The 27,595-nt window shown below is 32.0% G+C and overlaps 3 protein-coding genes and 1 long non-coding RNA gene across 5 annotated transcripts; all 4 read right to left on the bottom strand.

The window, feature by feature from the left end:
• Positions 1 to 240: 240 nt before the first annotated feature.
• Positions 241 to 1,379, bottom strand: LOC129320730 (60S acidic ribosomal protein P3). The gene is given in 3 exon segments (XM_054966298.1): positions 241 to 488; positions 491 to 590; positions 1,113 to 1,379. Coding segments are annotated over 3 exon segments (357 nt in total). The 5' UTR covers positions 1,311 to 1,379; the 3' UTR covers positions 241 to 429.
• A 2,871-nt stretch (positions 1,380 to 4,250) lies between these two features.
• On the bottom strand, positions 4,251 to 19,195 carry LOC129320059 (protein NUCLEOLAR FACTOR 1). The gene is given in 25 exon segments (XM_054965207.1): positions 4,251 to 4,656; positions 4,783 to 4,854; positions 5,314 to 5,376; positions 5,535 to 5,618; positions 5,620 to 5,641; positions 5,783 to 5,877; positions 5,999 to 6,028; positions 6,428 to 6,496; positions 7,659 to 7,718; positions 7,994 to 8,040; positions 8,487 to 8,551; positions 9,620 to 9,708; positions 9,807 to 9,845; positions 9,958 to 10,017; positions 10,249 to 10,321; positions 12,745 to 12,938; positions 13,724 to 13,804; positions 14,336 to 14,452; positions 14,536 to 14,633; positions 15,065 to 15,188; positions 16,295 to 16,433; positions 16,891 to 17,071; positions 17,968 to 18,093; positions 18,687 to 18,762; positions 18,917 to 19,195. Coding segments are annotated over 25 exon segments (2,181 nt in total). The 5' UTR covers positions 19,016 to 19,195; the 3' UTR covers positions 4,251 to 4,578.
• Positions 19,196 to 21,490: 2,295 nt separating this feature from the next.
• On the bottom strand, positions 21,491 to 22,973 carry LOC129319170 (uncharacterized). Its single transcript, XR_008595454.1, has 3 exons — positions 22,580 to 22,973; positions 22,007 to 22,104; positions 21,491 to 21,654 (listed from the first exon to the last, which is right to left on the bottom strand). It is a non-coding gene; the product is annotated as an uncharacterized LOC129319170 (long non-coding RNA).
• A 2,144-nt stretch (positions 22,974 to 25,117) lies between these two features.
• On the bottom strand, positions 25,118 to 27,370 carry LOC129319333 (uncharacterized). 2 transcript variants are annotated; one of them, XM_054964367.1, is made up of 3 exons: positions 27,096 to 27,132; positions 26,768 to 26,836; positions 25,118 to 26,117 (listed from the first exon to the last, which is right to left on the bottom strand). In XM_054964367.1, exon 3 carries the CDS (start codon positions 25,920 to 25,922, stop codon positions 25,350 to 25,352), a length of 573 nt encoding a protein of 190 aa, XP_054820342.1. In that variant the 5' UTR covers positions 25,923 to 26,117; positions 26,768 to 26,836; positions 27,096 to 27,132; the 3' UTR covers positions 25,118 to 25,349. The 2 variants fall into 2 exon arrangements, with proteins under 2 accessions (XP_054820342.1, XP_054820341.1); XM_054964366.1 differs by lacking the exon at positions 26,768 to 26,836 and having other exon boundaries at positions 27,096 to 27,370.
• Positions 27,371 to 27,595: the final 225 nt, after the last annotated feature.

Genomic DNA, 27,595 nt, shown 5'->3' on the forward strand with positions numbered 1-27,595 from the left:
ACATTTTCTTCCTCATTTTCATTATCGATCCATCAATCTCATATATGAAGGCAAAGGAATGAGGTAATTTTCCTAAGGCAACTAATCCAATAAACGTAATTCATGGTGTTAAGCAAATCAGTAATCTGGAGATTACCTGAAGCTCCAATTTTTGACTAAGGATGCATTCTGGAAAGGTGACAATGAGACAATCCCACTTATGCACCAAAATCTTGGATCCAAAGTTACTGATTCATGAACTAAAACTAAAAGAAAACACCATGCCATGATAAAAATACCGCGAGAGTTCTCGACACTGTACTTACATAAAACAAAACTAAAAATTATCTGATCAAATCCAATACACAATTTCTGGCTCTCGAGAAACTAGAGACTTTCAAATCAAAAATGAGGTAAAAGCAGAGAAATTACAACAATATAACTGATGCTCTAATCAAAAAGTGACAATCCCAGATCATCATCTTCCTCCTCTTCTTCCTCCTTTTTTCTTCTTTCTTAGCTTCAGCTGCCGGAGCATCGCCAGCTGCGGCTGCAGGTGCTGCAGCAGCTACAGCACCACCACCAACGAATACTGCACCACCAACCACCACCTAAACACATCCACAAAAGTCTGAGCGAAAAATCCAACAAAATTCCTTTTTTGAAAGCCAAATTCATGCTACTCATCAAGATAGAAAGGTCTTCATCATACTTCTCATTTAGAGACAAGGGGAAAAAAACACTCCCCAAGATATTCAGTTTATTCACCAATTAAGAATACATCAATTATAATCAAGATATAAACCACAAATGAGACCACGTCCACATAGTAATTAATATGATGCCGTAGCAACAAATCGGAAACACAAGACATTACTAAATCACAAAAATTCCCAATATCAAGCATTAAAGACTAGCTGAATCAAGGGGAAAATAAGAAAATTGTCCAAAATCACGTCTAAGCAAAATACAAAGTCTACAAAAGATAACGCAGAGCCATTTCGAAGCAAATTCATAAGATCGCTTCCTTGAGCAGTTTGATGTCATAAATTGTATTAAGCGAAACATTCAAACAACTGCAGTAAGCCAAATGAATCAGATATTCAAAACCTAAAACAAACGAAGAAAAGAACCTGAAAAACAGCAGAAGTGGGGGAGACGAGGGAGAAAGAGGACTGAACGGGTCCAGAAGAATCGATAGCGAGGGTGGACTGGACAAGCTTCCTCTGGATCTCGAATGTCGTGGGAGCAGAGGCCTCGATGTCACCGGAGAGCTGCTTGCCAGTCCACTCGCCGTCGGAGTTGCGGAGGACATAAGTGAAGACTCCCATGTCTTCTCTTCACTAAAGTTCAAGTGAAAACCTAATTGAAGACACACACAAGTTCGTCACGCGTGACAAACCAATCACTTGCTTATATATAGGTACCATTTGGAAACCCTAGTTGGGTTTTTTTTTTGGGAAATAGATTGTGGTCATTTGTAAATGCCCATTTAGCCCATGTGGAATATTTTATAATCAACTTCAATCCTTGTTAGTGGGAGCCTGTGATGGGATTTGCCATTCCACATTTTTCTATGTTGTGATTTTCGTGTTGGCCCAAAAACGAAGAAGAAGTTATGATATTCATTAAAAAAAAATTTAAGAAATTTTAAATTTTAATTTAATATATTCTTTATTGGCATTCTATAAAATAAATATCACCTCACATAAAATTGTTCCGATGACTGTTCCTTTAAACTAAGTGCCCATTTAGATTTCAATTAAGTATACTTGATTATAAAAATAATGATTAAATATTTAATTTTAATCATAATTGATTATGTTATAAAATAATCTATTTAGATATTATTTTTTTAAAATTAATTTTAACAGAATTAAAAATATTTGGATAATTTAATCAAAATTAATTTTAGTTGTTTAAATTATCATAAAGGACATTACTTTTAAAATTAAATTATTGATAAATTTGTATCTCATATTATTAAATTTGTTAAATTTTATTTAAGGAGTAAAGTATATATTTAAGTTACATATCTGATTAATTAAAAAATTTAAATTATATTAATATTGACGTTTTAATTTACGTAAATAAATAACTCATTATATCTTAGTTCAAATAAATTTAATAAAAGAGAAATATTTAATTCTTAAATACTAAACATCAATTATACAATAACTAATGAAGATGATAATATACAAGTTAATTTTTAATGATATTACAAATATGAGCTATATATGACAAAGATGTTAAACACTATCTTAAAATTTGACAACACAAAAAAATATAATAATGTAACAAATGATGCAAAATATTTGTCTCTTTAAACTTTTGCAACAATCTTTGTAATGTCAATAAATTTTAAATTAAATTTTTTCTATCAATTAATATTTTGTTTAAATTAATTTTATAATAAGTGTTAAATGAAGGGCGATGTTGACAGAAATTTATGCTAGCAACTTTCTTGAGTATTTAAAGTTTGAATTTTACTAAATAAAAAGAGAGAGAAAGAGAGAGAGAACATAAAAGAGTTCAGTTTTATTTTATTAAATTTTGTATCTTTTTTATAATTTTTTTTCTCAGGCCTTTTTTGTAATTTTACCATGTGCTTTTTGAACAGTTTTTTTTTTTTGTTATTATTCTCTTCCCTTCTGATTAAACGCGCAGAAGCGCGCCGGTACAACTCAAGGATTTAATCGATTTTTCTCTTTATAATTGATTATCAATTTAATTGGTGTTTGGGTATGTTTTTGAAAAATCTATTTTTTTGCTGAAAAAATTGATTATCAAGCAAATCCAAAAGGGTGGAGTTAGTGTACCAGTGTTCAAACCTCCCAATGTAATTCCATAAAAAATCATTAATTTTCCTTTCAAAACAATATTTATTAAAATTTTACAATCCTACCGAGAAAACTTACAATATAATAAAAGCGGGGTATTGTGAAAAAACAATATCTTATCTTTTTCATAAAATTTTTTACTGTTACTAATATATATATATAGTGAAACTTATAATAAGTTTTAGGAAAAATTAATCTTTTAATCATTCAACTTTTAAGTCACTTGTAACTCAGTCCCTCAACTATAACTCACTGTGACTCATTCCCTCAACTATGACTCACTCAGTCCCTAAACTTTTAAATCACTTAAAAATTAATCCCTTAATTTTTGTTAATTTTTTTATATTAGCTTATATCTCACATCAATGAGCAAGAGGAGAATATTTTAAAATAATTTATGAGCATTTTTTTTATTCTTCTTATTTGATAAGAAATTTTTTTAAAAAAATTAAAAAATAAGACTAAGTTATAAGTAAATCAAAAGTTAAGAAACTGAATCGCAACGAGTTATAGTTGAGGAACTAAGTCGCAACAAATTATAATTGAAAAACTGAGTTACAAATGAATTAAAAATTGAAGGATTAAAAAATTAATTTTTCCTAAATTTTACTATTCATAATCCATGAATACTGGGATTTTTAGGTTTGAAATAAATATTATAATTTATATATCAAATTCCTTACAATTAAAGAAATTTTCCTTAAATAGATGATCCCATCTCCGTTCACGCTTAAATTTGACCAAACAAGCGGCCCCTGTAACATTGCAGGGAGAGTTCTTGCATCATGGAAAGGGATTGACACCTATTACAACATAAATAAAAATTTTACAAGCCAAACTTCTTTTACTTGTATAATAATGAGTTCAAAAATGAGACATTTTTTAAAGGTTGAATGTTAAAAAAAAAAATTAATATTTCTAGGTGTTTATTAATGCTTATTAATTGGAACACATTTAATTAATTTATTAAGAATAAAATTCAGTTAAAAATACTTTAAAAGTAAAAGAGCATATATCTTCTGATGAAATTTTTTTTAATAACACACCAGCTAATATTTGAAATCACATGAAAATCTTACTAACATAAATTTGAGCCAGGTCCACGAAATATTTTATAGAGCTTATAACCCCACTTAAACATAAAGTATAACCCAACTTAAGCTTATAACATATGGATAGTAAAACATTTGCTACTTATGTTTTGTCAGTGAATTAATGAGATCCACTATTGACTATTGAAGTACTAATATTTTTAAGAAAAAATTACATTGAAGTTCCACACAAGAAAATTAATTACTATAAGATTCAATTATCAATAGATCTTGCAGTAATTAAGTTTTTTATGAGACCTGATTGTAATTCTTCCTATTTTTAAGCTTGAAAAATGTTCAACGTTTAAATTTTAAACTATAATGTACAAAGAGAAAAGGGTTAAACATAGTAAACTCTCTTGAAAAGCTTGTTGCATATAAATGTCAATGATTTCAATGCCGCTTCTGCTGCCACACCCTAATTCCATATATTTCCATCAACAAAATTTTCAAGCTATGGTAAAATCTTAATTAAGAAACACTAATTAAAAGTTCAAGTGCTATACACACACACACACTATCCTATCATTACCTGAGTTGCATAAAACTAAAAATAACTTGTGGGGGCAAAATTTCAAGCATTCGTTGGAAAGCCATTTTGCATCTTTTGGTCAAAATTTTGCAACTTTCTACTGAGAAGTTCCCTAGCAGAGCTGCCAGATATCTATCTAATGAGAGAAAACAAAGACACCCTTCTCTGCAAGCACCATTCTTATGGCTGCTGTAGTTCCAACAATTCTCTCTAGCTGAAACATAAATCCCAAAAGGAGAAAATATCTCAGATAAAATTTCAAATAAGCAAGAAAAGAGGAAAATAAAAATAAAATGATTACACGGCTACCAATATAATTATAACAGTTAAGTATATTTACTTTGGACTTGTCAAGGCGAGAGAAAAGAACAGTGCATGCATTGTTGTCAGAGCCATCAAGCATATTTACAATCTGCAACAGGAAAGAAAGAACAGGGCAAAAAAGTTTAGGATTCTTGATCTATGATTTTGCTTATCTGGAAAAGATTAGAATAAAACATGAATCAAACCTATACCAATACCAACAAAAACATGAAATATAAATGCTCCCTCTGTCTTAGCTCATAAGATAATTTTGGAGGTGATTCAATATCCCAAAATATAAGACAATTTCATAAAAATAAAGTTTTATCAAATATACTTTTTTAATATTACCCTTCCCTCTTATATTCTCTCTCTCTAAGGTTATTGAATGAAATATATTTTTGAAAATTTATATTTTTTTTAAAAAAATAAGACTAAAGTGCGTTTTAACGAGTTTCATTGATATGCATAATTTTATTTAAAATTATCTTATAATTTGGGACCCAAGGAGTAAAAGAAGAATTGCCTGAGGCCCCACAAACAGAGGAGAAAATTTACGACTTCTCACCTCAGGGTAAAACTCCTTTCTCTCTGGGAGTGAATAAATGATCAAGTTCTTAACACCACGAATCTGCCACAAAGAAAATATAAGTCGTGTAGAATATTAAAAGATAGAGGAGAATAATTGCTTCTCCAACAATTCTTAGCCTGAGTCCATAAGAGAATTAAACAAAATTTCCTTAAGAATGAGGTAGACAAAGAATAAAAATTTCGTTAAGTGTGAGCAACCTTGTATCTGTGGTAAAAATGAGATCTCTCAGTGTAAAGCATAATCTTCCTTCTCTGTTCAAAGAACCAAAGCCGTGCACGGGAAAATATCACTATGGGTTGTGTACCTAAATTAACAAAAGAATGCATTGAATAAAACAAGTTGGACCATGTGGGCTATATAGCAAAACTTTTAAAGAACTCATTATGAAACTAAGACCACCATAAAATAAGAACATAAAGGAGCAGTGAAGGAGACAGCTTCTTACTCCCCAAGAAGGCAGAAGGAGGCATCTTGTGATTTCAAAAAGTTTCGTATCCGAATGAAGTCAAAATAACTACTGATAAATATCATAATTCCTCCCTGAAATAAGTATTTCATCACAAAACATATATAGCAGAGCATTATGATATCAAATGAAACAACCACATTAAAGCTTGCTCATAAGGCAGAAAACACTATAAAACCAGGTAAAAAATGCTACCTGATCAGATTCTTTGATCCTCGGGAAAACCTGCAAGAGAATATTTAGTAATGTCATGTCTGAACATGATCCAGTAAACGTCATAAATTATGTAAGGAAAAGCATGTAATTCTCTGTTAACTCTGTCCTCAGGGAATAATTTTACCATTTAAACATAGTGTTCCATATGCAAAATTTTTAGGTAAACTGTCCCTCGGCCAGAGGTGACAAGCATACCTAAGAAGAGCAAAATGAAGAGGGATATGCACATGATTTGGGAACAGAATGAGTTGGATAATTGATATGCTTATCATGGCATTGAAATGAATCAAGGCCAGCAATGAGGCTAGACTAGACTAATTAACAGATACGGTAAAGAATATATGGATATTTCATACTACTACAACTCAGAATATAGAAATTTTGTAACCATAACAACAAAATGCACACCTTCTTCACAAAATAATGAAAGCGGGCATCCGCATCTACCATTGAATCTACATTGAATCGTTCATAAATCTACAAGGTTGGAATCAGATAATGAGATGAGGCAAAATAAAATTAAGTATAGACCCATGGAGACGACTCTAAAACATGTTCACCAGAAATAAAAGCATCTAAGAAAAATGAACAAACCTCAACGATTTTAAAAAATTAATTTTGAAATACTTTCTATTTTTTTTTGGGGGGGTGGGGGAAGCAATAATGACAATAATGAACAATCAAGTTAAAAAATCACAATTCACAACTGCACAGGAGTTAGTTTATCAAAATCAATTTCAACAGCCCATGGTTAGCCCTCTTATAACTGCTCTATAATCCAACCAACAGTCATAGTAGGAGAAGCCGCAGCCAAGGAATGAAATTTAATCCTTGCGTCCTTATTCTGCTTCTAATTAGTTAATTGGGAATCCCTAACTTCTCTATAGGAATAACATTGAAATTTGAATTTATATAAATGGTCAAATCTGATTTTGTGCTGTATTTAATTGTATAGCTGTTGCACAGTTTCAATTTCACTGTTCCTGTTTGCTGGCCAAGTAAACTCATTGTCCAATAAATCTGTCAGGCCAATTCTATTCTGCTTATGCAGAGTTTCAACTCGCAAGGAACAGAATGAACCCAAATAAAAAAAAAAAAAAAAACTGACTTGGGGACGCATTACAAAGTTCTCAGAAAGATATCGGAAAAATTGGAAGAGTAAGAATGCAATAAATGACCGTGTAAAATCCACAAACCCTGGAAAAACTAACAACTCAAATCTTTTTTCCCTGACTTCTACAAGGACATTAGACTTTTTTTTTTTTAGAAATTTATTAATTAAGAATCACGTTCAACAATTCCAAAGTGTTCTCTTAGGCCTTCCTCTTTCTTAATCGGACTCAAAGTTATATGTTCCACTCTTCTCACTGGTGAAAACTTGGTCTTTTTCAAAATAGTAAAAAACAAAAATCTCAACCGATTTTCTACCTTTTCCTCAATAGGTGCCACCCTCCTTTCACTATTGTGCTCCCTATCGAAACTTTAAAAAGAAACAGTGTTAATTACATCAAAACTTTAAAGGATGAATCTAAAGCAAATTGATTCTTTCCAAACAAGAACCTCTATGGATCAAATAGACCCTGATTAAATTGAGCAAATACAGAAATTTGTTTCAACATCCAGAATAACAAGAAACCACCTGCGGTATTTGTGGTAAAACTTTGTGCAGCAAACCTTTGTATTCACATATCAGTTTCACCTGCACACATCAATTGATAACATTGACATCATAAGATTTTAAAAATTTCTACATAATTATTTTTATGATGTGCTATTGCATAAGCAGCTGAATTAATTACTTTTTTCAAGAAGGTCTTCATTACAGTTTTATATCACAAGGCAAATCAATATAGGTTTGCATTGAATTCTATACGAAACAAAGCCAAGAATAAGTACACAAAATATTAAATTGAAATTCAACAGTGAGAATTCCTATAGTCTTCATTCAAAAGTGCAAGCACTTGTGAAACCTACCTTCCCTTGGTAATTAGAACACTGGTGGTTGAACGACCCATTAATATCTGCAACAAGAAACAGCAGAGGTTATAGCATACCCCGAGTGTTTCTGAGGCAAATCAAAAGGCATTTAAAAATTAGCCAAGTCTAATTATGACATAGCAAGCAAATGTTAGATGCAATAGCCTACTGGTTAATCAACCACAATGCTTCAGAAGATGGAACAAATATAGAAATTAATGGAAGTTCAACACTACACTATACATCTTAAAAAAAATTCAAAGTGAATGTTAACAAGAAAACAAATGGCAACAAAATTCTAACAAGCACTGTAAGTACCAAAATTTTCTGACAAACTAAAATCTTCCCCATTTACCAAAGAGGTAAAAGAAGGAAGAATGAAAAGGCCAATGTTCAACACATAGAATCTGGATTTCAAAGATTATAAAGACAAAATAATAATGCAAAGTTGTTCTCAAAGATCTAGGCTAGAAGAAAGAACACCTATTACCTTGATTTGAATAAAAACCCAGAATGATTGTTTGCCTGTAAAACTTAGCATAATCATCAAGATACCTACACAATAAACAGTTTAAATCATTTCACAATTTTAAGAAAAGAAAAGGCATGTCATATGTTTGACACTTAATTCTAAGCAGGGATATAACAGACAATTCATGTGACAAAGAAATAATGGATCACACACACGAAGACGGGCAGTCCCTTCAAAGATATCACAATGGAACTGGAATCATACAGAGCACACTAATACCAAGGACGGACTAAATTCTCGTTGTCATGTCCTACACCTTTGACATGCAAGTCTTCTGCCTAAGACAGAAAGTTGAAATTAATTTACTCAATTATGTTCATTAATTCATTTGACCGGCAGTAGCATATTTATTGCACTATTGTAGAATGAAGCTTCAAAACCACTCCTAATCCCCATACTTGTTGGTTTAAGTCCAATCAATTATATTGCTACCCTAAATATACATATGTCTTTCCGTCTTTAAATAAGAACAGAACGTTTTTCAGAGATAAAAGTTCTGTCTGTAAAGATAAAGGCTTTATCTAGGCCAATGAAGCCTTGTCTCCAAATGCATGGATTATCTGTCACAAGTTCGGAAAATGACAACCATGTTTTACTACGCTTCAAGATTGGTAGGCACTTGTTGGAAAGTTATTTAATTTTTTTGAAAGCAGTAAGCTTGTCGAGAGTTCATTCTCGAACTGGTTTTAGAAGGAAGGGGGCTAAGGTTTTGTGAAGTTCTTACATGCCCGAGGTGCATATGAATAAGGTTAAATCAATGCGCAAGATATTTTCAGCCTGCAGCTTTTGAAAGTTATAATATTCTTTCCATACGATGACTGTCACAGTGTGCGTTTGTGCTCATGGTATTTTCAACCCCCCTTAGAGGGGGGGTTCTGAGTCAGATTGTTGAGCAACTGAGGAGTTCCATTTTGTGCACCCCTTGTTTCTTTCACTGTTACAACCAAATATTATGGTTGCTACCAGCAAAAACTATCATTGTGAATGCAAAAGCCAATCTCAAAGTATTCAATTACAAATATCATTTTTCATGGACAGAACAAAAACAATAAGTTAAACAAAACGCATAAGAAAGATGATATATATCACACCATGGTCTTATTCGCATGACATTTGTTCCAGGCTGCTTTGAAGGTAAGCAGTTCAAGCGTTCAAGAACTGTATGCACATGAGACCAATCCTGCCATTTTTTATATATGATAGACAAAATTCATTTACGGCCTCAAGATCATGAACCTTCAAAAGTTACAACTATATCAAGTAACACCCTTAATATACCTGCATTGCTATTACATCTGCATGATCAACAATCAGAACCTGCTCATAATTATTCGCTGGGTCAACTTTACAGCATATTTTGCGCATAAAAGGTAGCAACATATGCAGTAAGAATTATCAAGACAAAATTTCAAGAAGAGTAACAGTTTACCTCTATGGATGACAAATAATCAACATCTTTTTCCTTATCACTCTTAGCCTCATCAATTTTCTAGCATATAGAACAGTCTGAAGCCATTAGCATATACATAAGCAGTATATTCCTTCAAAATATATTAATAGAAGAACAGTTTCAATGCATGCAAAGTTTCAAAATACACAGAAAAAATGGTAAAACACGTTTCAACTCAAAGCTAAAGCTGTTTAATGAAGGTCAATGAAAAATTACATTATTAAATTTAAAATATAAAACAAAGATTAAATTTTAAAAGGAATTTCTTACATTAACCAAGCACAATGGTGAAGCAACAATGATGTCTGAGGTATGGAAATCACTAAATAACTTGATTGTTTTCCTGCGCAAGAGAAACAGAATATATCTTGACCATGAGAAATTTATTTCATATTGCTTTATGATACAAGTTCAACAAAACAAAAGCTTTGAAAGAGAACTAAAGAATTCAACTTTGGATGAGACAAACTCTCCAAGACAGCATTTTTATATATCCTTTATTTATATTCAAGATAATGCACAAATAAGCTATATGTGTAAGAATTTTCAAGTTAAAATGGGCACCTTCCACATTCAACAGTCACTTCTAGAAGGTAAAGATAAACTATGCGACTATGGAGGCATCTAAAGAGGGCAAAAAGATTCCTTCCATGATTGGATTTCTTTAATGCTATATTTGAATACATTTGGATTTAGATTTGAGCCAAATCCATTGTTTGGGTAATTAAAAAATGTATAGAACTTAAGCTCTACCTCAATCTCTTTATAATTTGAAATCTTTTCTAAACCCCTATTATTTCAAATCCTAACACAATCTCTTTTGTAATTTGACCCAAATTCACGAAGGCTTGATCGATTAGCCAACGGTAACTAAACCAGACCACCGAAGTTGACAGAAGCAAGCAACCATCGTTGACAGGGACCAAACGTCCAACTTCCACTAAGATAGGACCAACGGCGATGACGGGGAGCAAATGGCCAACTTCCACCTGGATCGGACTGACAACGACCACCAGGACCTGATTGATGGCGACCACCAGGATTGGACTGATGGTGACGAAAGGTAGCGGATAGTCGACTTCTGCCGAGACCAAACCTATGGCGACAACAAAGACTCGGCAACAAACTTCCACAGGTACGACCTTGATGAAAGTCAACCGTCTGGATTTGGTGGAAGTCGGCCATCCTATCCCAATAGTTGTCATCGGTCTGGTCCTGATGGTCGCAATTAGTCCAGTCCCTATGGAAGTCAATCGTCCAGTCCTCATCGTTGTAATCGCCGTCAGTCTTGTCCTGATGAAAATCAGTCATTTGGTCCTCGTCATTGTGTTGGTTCATTCCCGATGGAAGTTGGCTATCCCGTACCAGTCATCGCCGTTGCTACAGTCCCAGTCAGCTTTGACTGTCTGATCCCAATGGAAGTTGGCCATTCAGATTGTCAACTTCAACCAGTCATCCAAGTTTATTTTAAATTCAAATATAGAATTTAAAATTTAAAATTTTACTTTAGATCCAAACAAAAGAGTTTAATATTATAATTTGAAATTTTTTATATCATCTAAACAAAATTTAGAATCTATGAATTTCAAATATGAGATTTTAAATCCAAATTCACAACTTAAATCCACCAATCCAAACGCAACCTAAGTAAATTCAGAGTTATAAATACTCACTCCCTTGAGAAATATTGAGGCATATTGTGGAATATTAATAAAAATATTCTGCAAATATTTCCTTTTTAATTTAGCATTTATAACTGTAAATATTTTTGATTGTATCACCCCTGATTTCTTGGGATCTCTTTTTGCATTACTCTCTCATTTATTTGTCAGCTGGATCATGGGGATTGAATAGCAGGAATGTCGCTCATCTTCCCCTATAGATGTTCCATTTTTTTTCCGTGAATAAAACACACAATTCATTCTCTATTCTTGTTCAAGGCATAACAATAGGATTTCTTCTTCTGATTCTCATCTCTTCTTTTCTTTTCTTTTTTTGTCAACTTCTCATATTTCTTAATCTTTTTTGAACAGTGAATGAATAGGCAAAAGTGATCAAAATATTTCTCTCCATGCTTTTGATTCCCAGATGGATGATTATACTTATGACAAGACTTTAGTGCAGTCACACATACATATTTAATGAAAACCCAGTGAATATGTGCATGAATGCATGTCAAACCCAATTTGTAGTTATAGCTTGGCAAAATCTCCCTTCCATCTTCTTTTTCACAGAACAAAGAACTATCATAATGGAAATATGCCTACATCGTAGGAACCAACCAATGGAATTGCCAACCTACGAACACTAACTACAAAGAATGATCAAAAAGCTGGCCGAATATTATTAAATTATAACAAGGAAATAAGGCGTCATAAGCACTTCTTTCAGCTTGCTGGAGTTGTCAACAAACATGTCAGAGACACCTATAATTTCAATCACTTCTTATAGACATCGGTAGGTTGACTAGGTTCTGTAACAACTAACAAAGCCAGTGACATTTTATTTTATACTTCACCTAACCTTTTCCTTTGGGAACATCAATTTTTCTAGGTGAAAAAGACTCAAACCATTGTTAATTTACAGAATTTTATCCAAAAATAATAAAATATATAAGATACCCTTCTAATCAGAATTATTCATGACTTTCCAGTTGTAAAGAATCTAATGACAAATGCTGATGGTGAACTTACTAAAACTTTCACTTGTCCCAGAAAAAGATTTATAATAAAATTAAGCCAATTACTATTTAGAAATTTAATTTACCTTGTAAACTTGATGCCAATCATGAAGTTATCCTCGTTATTGCCACCAAAAAGTGCTTGAAAGTCGGAACCTTTATATGACTTTTGGGGCATTGCATTTCCAGATTCCTGCCCATTTTCATCCATCTGATCATTGCCTTTATCGTCTTCACTTCCAAATTTGGTGGAAAAACGGTCCATATGCTCAACACTGAGCTGTAAATGCCAACACAAAACTATTAAACTACCTGTTTATCTTCTGAACTAGAGCAAAAGCAAAAACACACATCACGTCATTTTTATTGAAAAAAACAATCATTAACTAACTAATGACTAAATGGAGGACATTATCAGCATGCAGCAATCACAACAATAATTACAACCACAAGCATAAACATACAGCATACATTCTTGATATAAACAAGCCTATTAAGTTATATAACAAACTTGATATGTATCGATAGGTTTATAATTGCACAGTTCATGCACTTGACACCTTGTTATTAGAGCCCTTTGCAAGTAGATTTTTTCCAAAGTCACCAACCATCAACTCTGATACTTAATGGTAGGCATCTAAGTGGAATGAAAACCTTTCTCCAAAAGATAGCATTTAAGATGGGAAAACCAGGAATAGAAACAGGCATTGCATAGAAGAGATCCTTCACAAAAATAAAATGCACAAGGAACCTAGTAGGAAATTCTGGCTTTAAAAAGGAAACAAAACAGGACAAGGGAAAATTACAACTACGTGCGAGCAGAAGGATTGAGGCAAAAATATAATAAACCTTCCATTAGTCATTTCAAACTATTACATGCCAAAATCCCAATTCAAATGCCACAGATTAAGAGTTGAGGCAAACCTCCAGAGTCTAGAGCATGCAATGACATTGTTAGTGTTTAGGACCATGCTCAACAAACTTATTAAAAGTAAAAAAAAAAAAAAGTTAATGTTAATTATCAATTAAATAAAAAAGTTAAAGGATCAAGCTAAAGTAAATTACCTTGCAAGATGGAGGTGTAAGTTGTATAAGCCTCTTCACAACACGGAACACAATGCTTGCAAATGGTAATAATATTAAAACCTGGAGCATAAAATGAAAAACTACATCACCAAAGATTACAAATTAGCAATCACATGACCTGTTAGGTGTGCTTAGCAAATAATTAGGTAAAAGCTTGATCCAAGGAAACAGAGCTCAATCAATGATTTCATCTGTCAGACTTCTAATTACGTATGAGAATACTTAACTCCCTTCTCCAGATAATTAAAAACAACATACAACATTGAAACAAAATCAGAATCACCAATGTACCCAAAAATAAAAAGGACCACCAAGCAAACAACCACAAAGGCATAACCAAATCCAAAAAATATCAATAAATCAAAGTCAATCAACATCAATGTCAGCATAGAATATAAAATTTATAACCAGTCATAGTACTTATAAGTGTGCTTAAAACAAATACTAAATTTATCACTTGTACTTCAAAATTTATCAACATCAATATAAAGGCATGCTACAATGCCATCTCATATTAAACAACGTTGATTAAAGAAGCTGAAATGAAATTATTATTAAAAAAAAACAATTAGAAGAATAAAGGGTCCTCACCTTTGGACGAGTAAAACCTTGATCTCGAAATTCATCAACATCAGCAGTCTCCCCAAGCTTGGCAAGTTTGGCTTCATTTTTTTTCACAAGGTCTCTAGTTCTAAAGACATGATTGAGCTGTTCATATGACAACAGTCACTATGTCATTAATGGAAACAAGCAGCAAAATTCTATATAAAACAGCAGGACAAAATGCTTACTGAATGCATTATGTATGCGTCCATGATCGTCATGTCTTCCAAGCCTTTGTGATAGAATGGTCTTTTGTTACAGTGAAGTATATCCCTGTAGCTATTGCCTGGAACCAGGTTGACAACATGAACTCATTACCCATGAAATGAGTAAAAATGAAATTATGATTGCCTCATGTACAGAAATTGGAGGAATTAACTAAATTGATTTCACTTCAATTTGACAAAGTCCCCCAACATTTTGGGTCCATATTTAAGAATACAACAGCATTACGAATATAAAATCCCAACTTTAAACCCAAGATTCATCTAATTAGAGCGTATTCAATGAAGAAAATTTGGTAAGCAACAAAAAATTTACAAAGTTATACGTAATATGGAAGGAAGTACGTCTTGAACACATATCAGTGAAGCAAACAATCAAGATGCACAATGCTAGAAAGACTGATGGCAAAGATGAATTATAATACGTATCACAAAGGTGCAACTGAATGATGCTAACTAGATAATTCATCCACAAAAATTCCAATTAACTTACATAGGGAGAAAAACGTCTTTTGTAAAGATGAATTAACAGCCTTGCCCCCAGATCTCTGGTAGACTTCCATCCAGTGCTGATACAATTTTGGCTTCAGACCGTCACAAGAATTGAAATCTAGACCCTGAATGAGAAAGCATGAAATAAGAAGTAATATGCGATTGAGCCCATTGCCAAACAATCTAATTCTTCATTAGTGAAATTAACATTACAATATTAAAGAATATACGATTAGGACAAAGCCAAGACATGAACAATGTCAAGAGAGGTAAGAGAACACATAACAGGAAAATATTCATCACCAAACAGGCAACTTACCAAAAAAATCATGGAAGCAAAAAGTAAAAATTGTAATAATTACTTCATTCACTTATTTGCCATATAGAAAATTTTCTCCAGCTAAAGGATCAATGTTATAATCATCAGCCAAGAGACCAAAAAGATCCAACCATGAGATACTACAACTTATGATGGGAAAACAAAGATGAAATATGTACACAGTTATATAAACTTTATGAGCTTACAAATCAGCATAACAGTATCAGAATCTCATCAACCATGAACACAAGCCTTAAGTTGCAAAAATCACAAAATTCCATTCATTACAAACAACTTTGAAGTCTCTCTAAAGTGACGATACCCATACAGTAAATAAGCTGCTACTTTTCATTGCCGAGCTATTGATACTAGAATAAATTCCACACCTCCTTCCAGACCAAAATATCATAAACAACTCTCCTCCTCCTAACTTGTTACAGCCAAAGGTGCAGAAGCAAAAATGAAGGGAGAGGAGACGTGGCAGGCTAATAGAAGGTTAAAAATTGGCTTGACAATTGATTTTCTTTTCCCATACAAAAGGACTGGTTCACAAGACATAATCATAGGATCATAGGATTGGACAATTAGGATCATGAATCCTAAGGCAATCCAAGTACATTTCAATCTCACCAAGGATTAAGATTGATTTATATAGGTAGAATAGTAAGATCTTACAATCAAGATCAAGATCTAGATACAAGATATCATTATCTACTAATTGAAGGCAAGAGAATACTGAAAAGGGATAGCAAAGCTCAAATAAACAGAACCCAGCAACATTTCTGTAGCAAAACCTTCCTTTTCCAACCTCTGTGGCCGCTAATTGAAGTAAATTTAATTTTTAAAAAAGGTCACCCGCATACAAATTGAGAGTAGTAAGATATACCAAGAAAATATAATGCAGAAATATACCTCTAAAATATTATTCCCTGTTCCTGTCCATTTGCAATTTGACATACCATTTGCTGGCACCTCCCACTTATATTCCCAATTTCTTAGGTCATTGATTTCTTCTTTTGATAAACTATGTTGCAAATGTAAATCAAAGGAGCTGCAGGAGGACATGGAAGTTTTAATCACTACAAGGTGTGCAAGATTTAAAAACATTCATTCAACATATGAATAATGATAAAAGCACTTGAGGTTACAGTAGGTAATAATAATGAGTGAAAAATATAGCATAAGCATGGGAAGTCAATTTCAAATGCTACAAATTGGAGAAAATGTAACATGGACATAAGTTACCACCAAATTAATGATCCTGCATAAAAAGGACTATTTAAAAAATGTTTCATTGATGCAAAAATAAAGTGCTACACCTTTATTTTGGGGAATGAAATTTTCTTTCCAATTTTTCATTATCCTGTTCAAACAATTCAATATTCAATAATTAAAAAACATATTTCAATTATATTAATATATAAATGCGTTGTAATTTCGAAGGGGATGAATTTGAAGAAAACAACATGAAACAGAAGGAGGTACTTAATGCTAAGTTGTTAACAGACCTCAACTGCACTGAATCCTCAGGAGTTGATCTACCATTAATCTCTGTATCCTCTTCATCAGAAAGAGATAGGTCAAGAGCCCCATCACTTTTAGAACCTTCACTAAGTCGAGAATCATTAACCTCAGGGTCTTCTGACATACTTTCCACACCTTTGCTTCTAGGAGACTCATCATCAGACACTACAAGTGAAAATGTTAACATAAGAAAAAGGATAATATTCACTCATTAAAAAATAAAATAAAATTATATATAGGGGAAAAAAAGAGTATCTTTATGCTTTTCTGAAAGACGAAAAGAACGCAGAAAACCAGTAATCAGTGGCCAAGGATATAGTCAGAAAAGACTGATTAAACCCCCAAAAAAAAAATCAATCAGTAACTAATGAATTTCACACTGACTTCAATCCAATAATTAAAAGAAAATATTACCACCTGATAATTTGTTCTGGAAGTTGATAGCAATTTTTTCTTGTGAACTATACCGTCATAGACAAAATCTAAATATTTTATTTAACATAAAACCTACAGAATTAAGAATAATAAATTGTCCAGTTTATGTGACTCATCTACGTTTGGATTGTATTGCAAGATGATGGTTGAGATTTGAAATAATTATAATTAAAGATTTAAAATTTTAGAAGAATTGTAATAAATAAAAATTTCCTTTGGTTCCATACAATTGTATACATCCAAATAATAGACCTGGCTCAAATCCAAATTTCCACTAATCCAAACAGGAATTTCAATTTACCTAAAAACAATTTGAGCTTTGATACAGCGGCTAAGGCAATAATATATTTGAGCATTTCACTTCACGGATTACAAAGCATTAGAGGTAGATTAAGAAGACGAGACAATCTTTTACCTGACCCGAAACACACGAAATCTGTCTCCAAATTGGCTATAATGATCCAAAAAAAAATTTAATCCAAACTCACAAAATTGTTCAGAATCCTATGCTCCGATAAAATAATAGAGTGAGGAAGACTTGGTCGGGACTAAATGGCTACATGATATAACCAAGTAAATTCGGAGGCAAAACAAACAGGATCAAAAGGGATCCTTGCGTTTCCAACCTGTGTATTTGGTGTCTGGAGGCACCAAATTTCCTCTTCTTCTCATCTGTTCCTTCTTCCTCAGTATCCATTCCCTTCCCTTCCCACTCTTGTTATGTTTCTGCTTCTTCTTAGGTCTATGCCTATCTGAGATACAGAAAGCCATGGCAATACAATCATACATTTGAGTTCAGCTATATTACAAATGAAAGGATTAAAAAAAAATGCTTGTAAAACCAGACTCTATGGATTAAATATGAAATAGTGAAATGTCAGAGAAGTCCTAATCCCACAATCTAAGAAAGTAAACTCAAGTAATGCCTTGAAATCTTCCAATCATCGAAGCATACACAAGGTAATGAATAACACATCATATATGTAAGTCAGAATGTGGTATTCAACCCTCAACGAACAATTTAACTGGTTAACCTACAAAAGAATTACAAAAGAATTGGTCATAATAAATCTACCACAATTATCAGCCATAGTGCCTGGAAACGTTGCAGTGCAACTTACAATCTCATGTAAAAAGGGTAATGCCATGGCAAGAGAACAACAATTCGATACCCAGGACTGCAAAGAGTTTCAAGCCTAGAACGTTATGAGTATTAGATTATGTTTAGATGAAATTATTATGAACTGTGAATACGCTAACATGTATAATAGGAAAGAAAAAAAAAAACAAGATGCTACATTTACCTAAGTATGGAAGTCGCAGAAGAGAAAATGAGAATTTTTACCATTGTCTAGGAGTAACTTGGGAATGCCGTCATCGGGCGAGGCAAGTAGCTCCAGAGCTCTTTCAGAAAGTATCGCCTTCAAACACGCGAAAGAGGATCATCAAGAATTTCGAAATGGAAAACATAACACTCAAATTATCGCTTACAAATTCAACAAATAGAGAAAGAGCATCAGGATTCTAAGAACAAAAAGGAGAAGCACGTATAACGTGATTTTCAAGGGAGAGCACCTGAATTTCAATGATGCGAGAAGAAGATGTGTACTTGCGAGCTTCAGTATCATCGTAGAAAATCTCAGGCGGAGCAAGCAGCTCTGGCCTGGAAGCCATCACTGGAAATCCTCTTGCTCTTCACTTGCACTGAGTCGATGGTGAAGACTGAACAGAGCGACGCCGAGGTAATGCCGGACACAGAACGTGGAGGACGAACCGGTTGAACGAAGAAGGCGCGAGTTAGAGTAAGAAAGGCCGTTAGGGTTTTAGAGGGTATTGACTATTGAGTGGGGTTCCGGGAAAAGAACAAAACAAGACGTTTAGGGTCTGTTGATTCAAGGAAGGATTTTAATAAAAGAAAGGGATGATATTTATTTGAGTCAGGAAGGAAGATTAGAGAAAATAAATATATATAAACAATTTTATTTTTATATAAGTAAAATTGTTTTTTTTCTCGATAAAATATAGTTATGAATTTTTTAATATATAATTATCTATAATTCATATATATATTTTTAATAATAATTTATTCAAAATTTATGAATCAAAAGTATATAAAGAAATAAGTTTATTAACACAAAATAGAAGAATAACAAAACATGATTAAAAAATAGAAAAAGAAAAAAAATAAAAATGACATTTCAAGTTAAAAAAAAGAACACAACTTGAACAGAGGAACACATACCAGCAAAGAATGAAGAATATTTTTAAATTATCATATTATAATAGGGATTTTTAATCTAATACAATAAAATAATGAAAGATTTTAAAAAAAAATTCCTCCCTTTTTTTTCCATTTTTACAAATTGAAAGGGAGTAAAATTTCTCTTCTCAAACCAAATATATCCTTAATATGTAATGTGAATGAATATTTATAATATATTCACGCATGTGACACGATACATACATGCATATAAAACTATAAAAAGTAAAAATTACACCATACCTTTTTAAAATATGATAATGAGTCCTTCAATATTTTTTTAAAATGCGATAATCAGTCCTTCAATACAAAACCACATGACACAACTCCCCTCAAAATTTACAAATGCCTCCTTCCAAAAAAAGCCTCCACACCTTTTTAAAATATGATAATGAGTCCTTAAATACTTTTACAATTATATAAATAATATTTTATTGCCAATTTATATGATATTTAGTAATAAAATATAAATAAAAAGTTTATTTGCACAAAATTTAGAAATGTAATTTTCATGGAAAAAAATTAAAGAATTACTCCATCCTATCCTATTTATAGGATGAAAAAAAAAAATTAATTTTATTTATAAGTTATGTTATTAATTTTTAACATAATTTTCTCTTTCATCTTTCATTAAAGGTATGTTTGTTTCAACTTATTTTATAAAAAAATTACTTATTTTATTTTTTTAAGAAAATTATTTTATGAGTTTTTATAATATTTTTTAAAATTTTAAAAATAATCAAAATTTGTAAAAAAAACAGAGAGAGAGAGAGAGAGAGAATTTTTAATTATTTTAAGAAGCTACTTTGAATAACTTCTAAAATAGATAAGAGAAAATGTTTTCAAAAGGTGTAATACATGAAGATATCATAAAATTAAAAAATAATTAAATAATAAATTATTTTTATAAAATGAAAAAAAAGAGATATCATAATATTTAAAAATAACCAACTAATAATCACTTTTTTATTGTGGTAACTAAATACAAAATAATATTTTCTTTTTATAAAATCTCTATAAAATAAATATTTTTATAAAATTTTTAAACTGTTTAAAAATAATTTATTTTTAATGTTAAACAACATACCCTAAATATTGGTGAGAGAGAATTTATTATTAAAGAACTTATATTTATCACAAGCCAAATGGTATTCACCCTAAAGTTGGGTGAAACTTGATGTTGATGACTTACTCAAAGCAAATATTATTGCTTGTTAAGGTTTTATCGTGAAGACGAAGGAAATTGACTTAAACGTTTTTCTAAAGACCTTAATTGCTATTCCAATACTCAGGGACAAATTCAAAAATCATCATATGGGGGACCCACATTTGAAATTTTATCTACAAGTAGGGCTTAAAATTGATTTTAGCATTTCCCATAAATAAACGCATACAATTTTACAAAAATAAAAATAAAAATTTTGAGGTATTAGGAGCCCACAACCCCTTCATTTTGGTGCTCTAGAACTTTTGGATATTTTACTAGTTTCAAATGACCCAACTTTTATTAGAAGGATGGACTCGATGACGTTAATCCCTATATTGATTATTGTGAAATGCTGAGACTCATCCAACTTGATTCCGCACAAAATCATCCCCCATATGCTACTATTAAGAAAATCAAGAATCTTACTATAAGAGACTAAACAATTACTTTTAATCATGCATTTACATAATTAAACAATTGCTCAAATTGATTTGCTTGTGTATGCTTCTAATGATCGTTTTGATACTAGATTTTTGGATGATCTACCCCTTGCATGCAAATCCCTTACAAGGTCTATTATAACTTAATTGTAACCACTTTTGCATGAATTTTTTGTCGCCTATTTTATTGAAAAAAGGAATTTATATTTAATAGATAATACAATTGAAAACTTATTAAATTTTAAAAAAAATTATTTCTATAAAATATGTTAAAAACAAGAATGAATTACACATAAATCCCAATTAACAATGTATTGTCAATTTTCTAGGCTCTATTGTCAATTAACCTCAGGGTCTTCTGACATACTTTCCACACCTTTGCTTCTAGGAGACTCATCATCAGACACTACAAGTGAAAATGTTAACATGAGAAAAAGGATAATATTCACTCATTAAAAAATAAAATAAAATTATATATAGGGGAAAAAAAGAGTATCTTTATGCTTTTCTGAAAGACGAAAAGAACGCATAAAACCAGTAATTAGTGGCCAAGGATATAGTCAGAAAAGACTGATTAAACCCAAAAAAAAAAAAAATCAATGAGTAACTAACGAATTTCACACTAACTTCAATCTAATAATTAAAAGAAAACACTGATTAAAGATCCATATGTGAGAAAGGAAATTATAGAAACATATAATAATAAACCCTAGCCCCTAGGTAACACCTTCCAGAATAGAACATAACTTTCATCAGACCTTGTTCCATGTCATCATACGCATAGTTCAGCTTCCTAAGATGTTTTTCAGTATTAGATTCTTTCCTTTTGTTGTCACCTCTGCCTTCTTTTCTTTTCCTGAAAAGAAGGTAAAAAAATGCATAATTATAATATTTGATGAACCGAAAGGGCCATAACAGTTGATTAGAACGTAAAAACAGGAATAGTTACTAGTGTGCAACATTGAATAGGAGATTTAGATCATTATATTGGATGATTAAGTGTCCATGCCACCCCCATGGAACTAGTATTCCATCATCTTGATCCAAATCTAAAATATTCTAACTCCTACATCATCGAAGTTAATTTAATTAGACCAGAACACTATTTCTAGGTTACAACAGTAATATGCGAATAAAATAGTAAAAATAGCCACAGCATCACCCCCTTTACCACATAGTAGATGCTAAATTACACTCTACCACAAGAAACGGTGGCATAAAACTATGTCCAGCAAAAGAGAATATTATAACCAAAACAAAGCATTCTTCGCACGCATACATTTGTGTCCAACTATACTACATACAATTAGAACATCGATTCAAAGGATTACCTCTTCTTGTTCGCAACAGAAGCTGATTTAGTGCACGACTTAAGCGTCTTCATGGCCCTAGGATTATGATTGGATGCTTTCACTCACGATTGTTAGTACGCCACTGAGAGAGAGCTTAATGCTTTGCTTGCTATTAGGGTAGTGTCAACTTTATTTCAAAACGCTGCCCCAACAGTCTGCCACAAGTTACAATCAAAATTCAGGAAATAAGTCAAAATTCGAAAGAGCAGTCCAGGTCAGGAAGGAAGGAGTAACAATAATGGTTTTGAACAAAGAGGAGTGAGTTTCCCTCGTCGGAGAAAAGAACGTAATTGATTGACGGCGGTGGCTACTAATGATGGTGTGGGGCTGGAGGCAGAGGTGACGGCTGGTGATGAGGAAGCGCCGCTCGGATTCTTTCCACAACAACATAATGTGACAGCGTTTTGCTGGCGGCCTTTATTTTTACCCTAAAAGGAATAATTATAAAATAATACCAGGTTAGAGTATTTGATGAACAACAATTTTAAAAGGATGACATAATGGTAAAGATATTTAATAATTTTCTCAATTGTAAAAAATAAATAATATTATCAAAAAATAAAAAATAAAATAAATAAATTTATCATACAAAAGTAAAAGAATGAGAAATTACTTTATTTTTATTAAAAAGGTATGTGCTTATATTTTTATTTTAATTATATTTAGCAATTTCGATCATAGCCTGCGTTTGGGGCGCCAAATTAAAAAAGATCCTCGCTTTGAGATTATGTGCTGTGTCTTCGGAAGAAAAGGTTCCTGCCATTGGACAGCCTCTAGAGTAATGGCAAGTATACGAGTTTTGTTGTTAAAAGAGCAAATACATTATTTTTAAAAAAATAAAGGTTAAAAGATATCTATAAGCACAAGATCAGGCAAGACCAGGTTAGCAATTAAGCCGGTGCCCGATTCTTATGTATCAATATCAAGATTAGGCTAGCCCAGCATGAAGAGACCGGGCTTTTGTTTTTATATATTAAATTATGTACATCTAAAATATTCCTTTAAAAAATAATGTTATGATCAAAAATAATATTTTTAAAATTTTAAAAACTCAATAACATATATTGTTCTTAGTTCTTACATAATATGAAGTCAAGAAATAAAATTAAAATGTTAAATAAAAGTAATATATTCACTTCTTAAAAGTTTTCGTAATGACTACAAAGTAATTTATTGGGGATGATCTATTGAAAAAAAAATCATAAAATCAACTAATACTAATAAAATTTATAATAAGACAGAGAGCCAAGCAAGATTGAGTTTGCATTAAACCAGAGGCTTAGCTGGACTTGGTTTCTAAAATCAAACCATTCTCCTAAATATAATTGGGCGTACTGGGTTACTAAATTAATTGGATACACATAATCTGTATATGTTATTTAAAATCTTTTTTTTTAACAATGATATAGGCACGTGAGCTATATTGGAACCCGAACTTCTACTGTCAAAATTGGTGCTACCTCTCCGCATCCAATATGAAATGCACAGTTAAATTAATTTAAATTTATCCTAACCGTTGTCTCCAACTCCACAAAATCACTTTCTCATTCTCTCATCTGACTCTTCTTTTTTATAACACACGTGACTCTTCTTATTTCTAATGTTTTTGCTTCTTCTTTTTATACCATCTAATGGTTTCATCAGTTTTTCATTTTCTCACTTCTCTTTGCTGTTTTATATACACACATACATATATCATCTAATTGCTTCATGAATGAATGATATGAATTTTTTTTTTTGGTCAAGAATGATATGAAATTAGACTTTAAATGCTATTAAACTTTTTGACCCAAAATGTGCTATGAATTGATTGCATATTACATCGGTTTTGCGCTGGACGCAGTGGGATAGCACCAATTTTGATAGCAAAGAGTCAGGTTCCGAGCTGTTGTACTTAAATAAGAGAAATAAGATCATTACCGCGATTAAGGACACGTGAGTTTTGATAAGCACAAACATTTTGATAAACATGTCACCTTCAAATTGTTATCAATTTTGTTTGCAAAAAACAAAATTGTTATTAATTTTGTTAAATTGTATGTGGAGGTATTCATGAAAAATTTAGGTTCTTCTTACATGGATTGTAAACAGTTGTATAGATGTCCAGCAATAATCATCATCATCTTTGAAATGTTACTTTAATCTTTTTTTCCCAATTTTTATTGAGTTTCTGAATCAAAAGATAAAAAGCATATAACTCTGCATAAAAAGTTATAATTTACAATTGATTATGTATTATCACATTTTTATTTGAATAGAAAATATGCTTTTTCATATATTTTAACTAAAAAACTAACGTTAAGAAATAACAAATACATAGGTCCCAGTTTGGATAATATATTTCAAAGGCCAAAACCATCGTTTTATGAAAGTTTGTCCAAGTGCTCTTACAAATATCAAAATTCATTATGAACTTAAAATCATGATTTTTTTTAAGAATATCTAAATACCCATTAAAATGTATCCCTTTATCGTCGTGTAAACAAGAATGAAATTGAAAAGTCTTAACAAATAGTCTACAATCAAGTAACCATATAATAAAAAAGAGTGGCACTTCAAGGTAAGAAGCACTTGAGTCAAAGATAAAACTAGTTAAACTTGGTAGCATTCTGGTTCAAAATATATATGCTATAAAACCTATAACAAGTCAAATACTTCGTGTGTAATAGGAACTGAACTCTTAACATTTTTCCTGATTAAAAAAAGAACATTAATAGTAATCATTGCCATCACCAAAAGATTTGTTAAACTAATGATCCTCATTCCTAGCCTGGTCCTCGATTAGTCCATAGAGTTCTTCTGGAGTCTTGGCCAAAAAAGAGCCACCTGCTGCTACTCTTACCCTGAGTTTAGTCATCAATAATAGTCCTGAATAAAAAGTTTCTAATATCACCGAATCTGACACATCGTGATGGGGACATCTTCTCAATAAATCTTTAAATCGATCCCACACTTCATATAGTGTCTCGTTATCACCTTGTGAAAAATTCAAAACCTCAGCCCTTATATTCAGAGTCTTTGCAACAGGATAATACTTGAATAGAAACTGGTTTGCCATATCCTTCCAAGTTCTGATGCTACTAGCAGCAAGATTGTGCAGCCACCTCTTAACATTGCCCTTCAAAGAGAATGGGAAAAGCCTCAAGTACACAGCATCATCAGAAGCACCATTGATCTTGAATGTGGCACAAAGTTCAAGGAAATCCACGATGTAAGCGTATGGATCCTCATGTGGATGGCCTCCGAATTGATATGAGGTTTTGATCATCATGATTATAGTTGGATTTATTTCAAAACTACTGGCATTGACAGGAGGTAGCATTATACTTGAATCTAGCAAATCAATGGAGGGCCCATAATCATTTAGGGTTTTTTCATCTTCTAAAGGAACATTCCGCTGAATCTCAATCTCTTCTGTTTCATTGTCCTCTAGAATATAGGCTATACCTCTCTTCTTGTAAATAATGCGACTCTTACAATTACTGGCTGATAAAGTAATAGCTCAATGTGCCCAGCCCTGCACAAAATAACAATTTGACAATAAAAAAAAATGAATGTAAAAATCTCTGGCAGAAGCATTGAGCATAAATAATTGATTCTTGACACAGTAAATTGCAAAAAATAAATGGTCACATAAACCACTAGTCAAGCATAAATAAGGAGCATGAGGTAACCCATAAAAGAACCAGTATATAGCTAAAAAGTTTAGAAAAGCATATTGAGTTGTGATTAATTAACCAGCAATGCAGTATAACGATCAATATCAAAACTTCAAGAACAAGCTAGTACATGATAGAGGTCTTCAGGCCAAAATAATAAAGATGTTTATCTACCAAATGTTAGCAAATAACACTCGGATCTGTTGCCAGAATTTTACACAACACGAAGTAAGTCCTCATCCCATAGAAGGGGGGAAACAAGAAATAGAGGAATAGAGTACTACATACAACTTATTGAACACTAAAACCATAGAAATTCACACAAAATAGTACACATAGAGGCCAGCATTGTCACCAAACTCACTTGAAATTGCGCAATATGAATATATGAACAAGGCCTAGATATTTGTAATTTTTCCATCTCAAGATGAATCCTAAAAATTTGCAATAGAAAATAGAGCTAGATTTGATCGTAAGAATTCCTAAAAAATTGTCAAAGTCAGCACACCTCATATTAAACAACCAGTCATGACTGCCTTGCATACAAAGAATGACCCTGACCTTGTTGTTCTTAGTTCTGGATCACACAAACATCAATTAAACGCATAAAAAAGGGCATAAAATAAATTAGAGATAAGACTCAGCAGTGAAATAGCAACAACATTACTCCAGGAAACGTTGAATGACACCCAACTACAACAAATAGTGTTGCGCATAAAAGAAATAGTGCAATCAAAATAGAAGAAGAACAATCAACAGGAGAATCATTATTGCACAAGAATTCGCGCGCCCGCACTATAGCGCATAGATATGCAACGTTGTTTCCAAGCGATTACCTCTTCTTGCTCAACTTCCACAGCAGAATGATTTCAGCACTCAAACAAGCTGCCGGTTTTTGGGAAGTGGCTTGCGTTCGGAGTAATTTTGCGCGAGGGCACATACCGTGGCCCACAAGTTGTGTCTGAAGAATAAGAATTAATTACATTGGTTCGCTCCTCCTTATAAGAAAAAATTAATTACCCGATATTTAGGGTTTCCTTTATCCTTTTAATTAAAATAAGTTTTAATACTCTCCAAATTTTTTTTAATCTGCCAACACATTACCTGCTTTCCTTTTTTAATCATTTAATATTTAAGATGAGGTAAATTTTTATAGAGTAATCATATAAAATATAAAAAATTACAAGCAAATATAATTTAAAAATTAAACTCCACACATTTTTATCAAATTTATTGTTTTATCAAAATTAAATTTGCAGAAAACTGATTTGAAAATGGTAAGCTTAAAAACACCGGGTCCATAGCGAACAATATATTGGGCCGGTTACATCTAAAG

Source organism: Prosopis cineraria, unplaced genomic scaffold, assembly GCF_029017545.1.
Source record: "Prosopis cineraria cultivar Desert tree isolate PC_DT_omini unplaced genomic scaffold, ASM2901754v1 PC9, whole genome shotgun sequence".
NCBI lineage: Eukaryota > Viridiplantae > Streptophyta > Magnoliopsida > Fabales > Fabaceae > Prosopis > Prosopis cineraria.

Bases quoted from the DNA above. Each gene is read 5' to 3' on its own strand.
- LOC129319333 (XM_054964366.1), bottom strand. From the start codon at position 25,922: ATGCTACCTCCTGTCAATGCCAGTAGTTTTGAAATAAATCCAACTATA.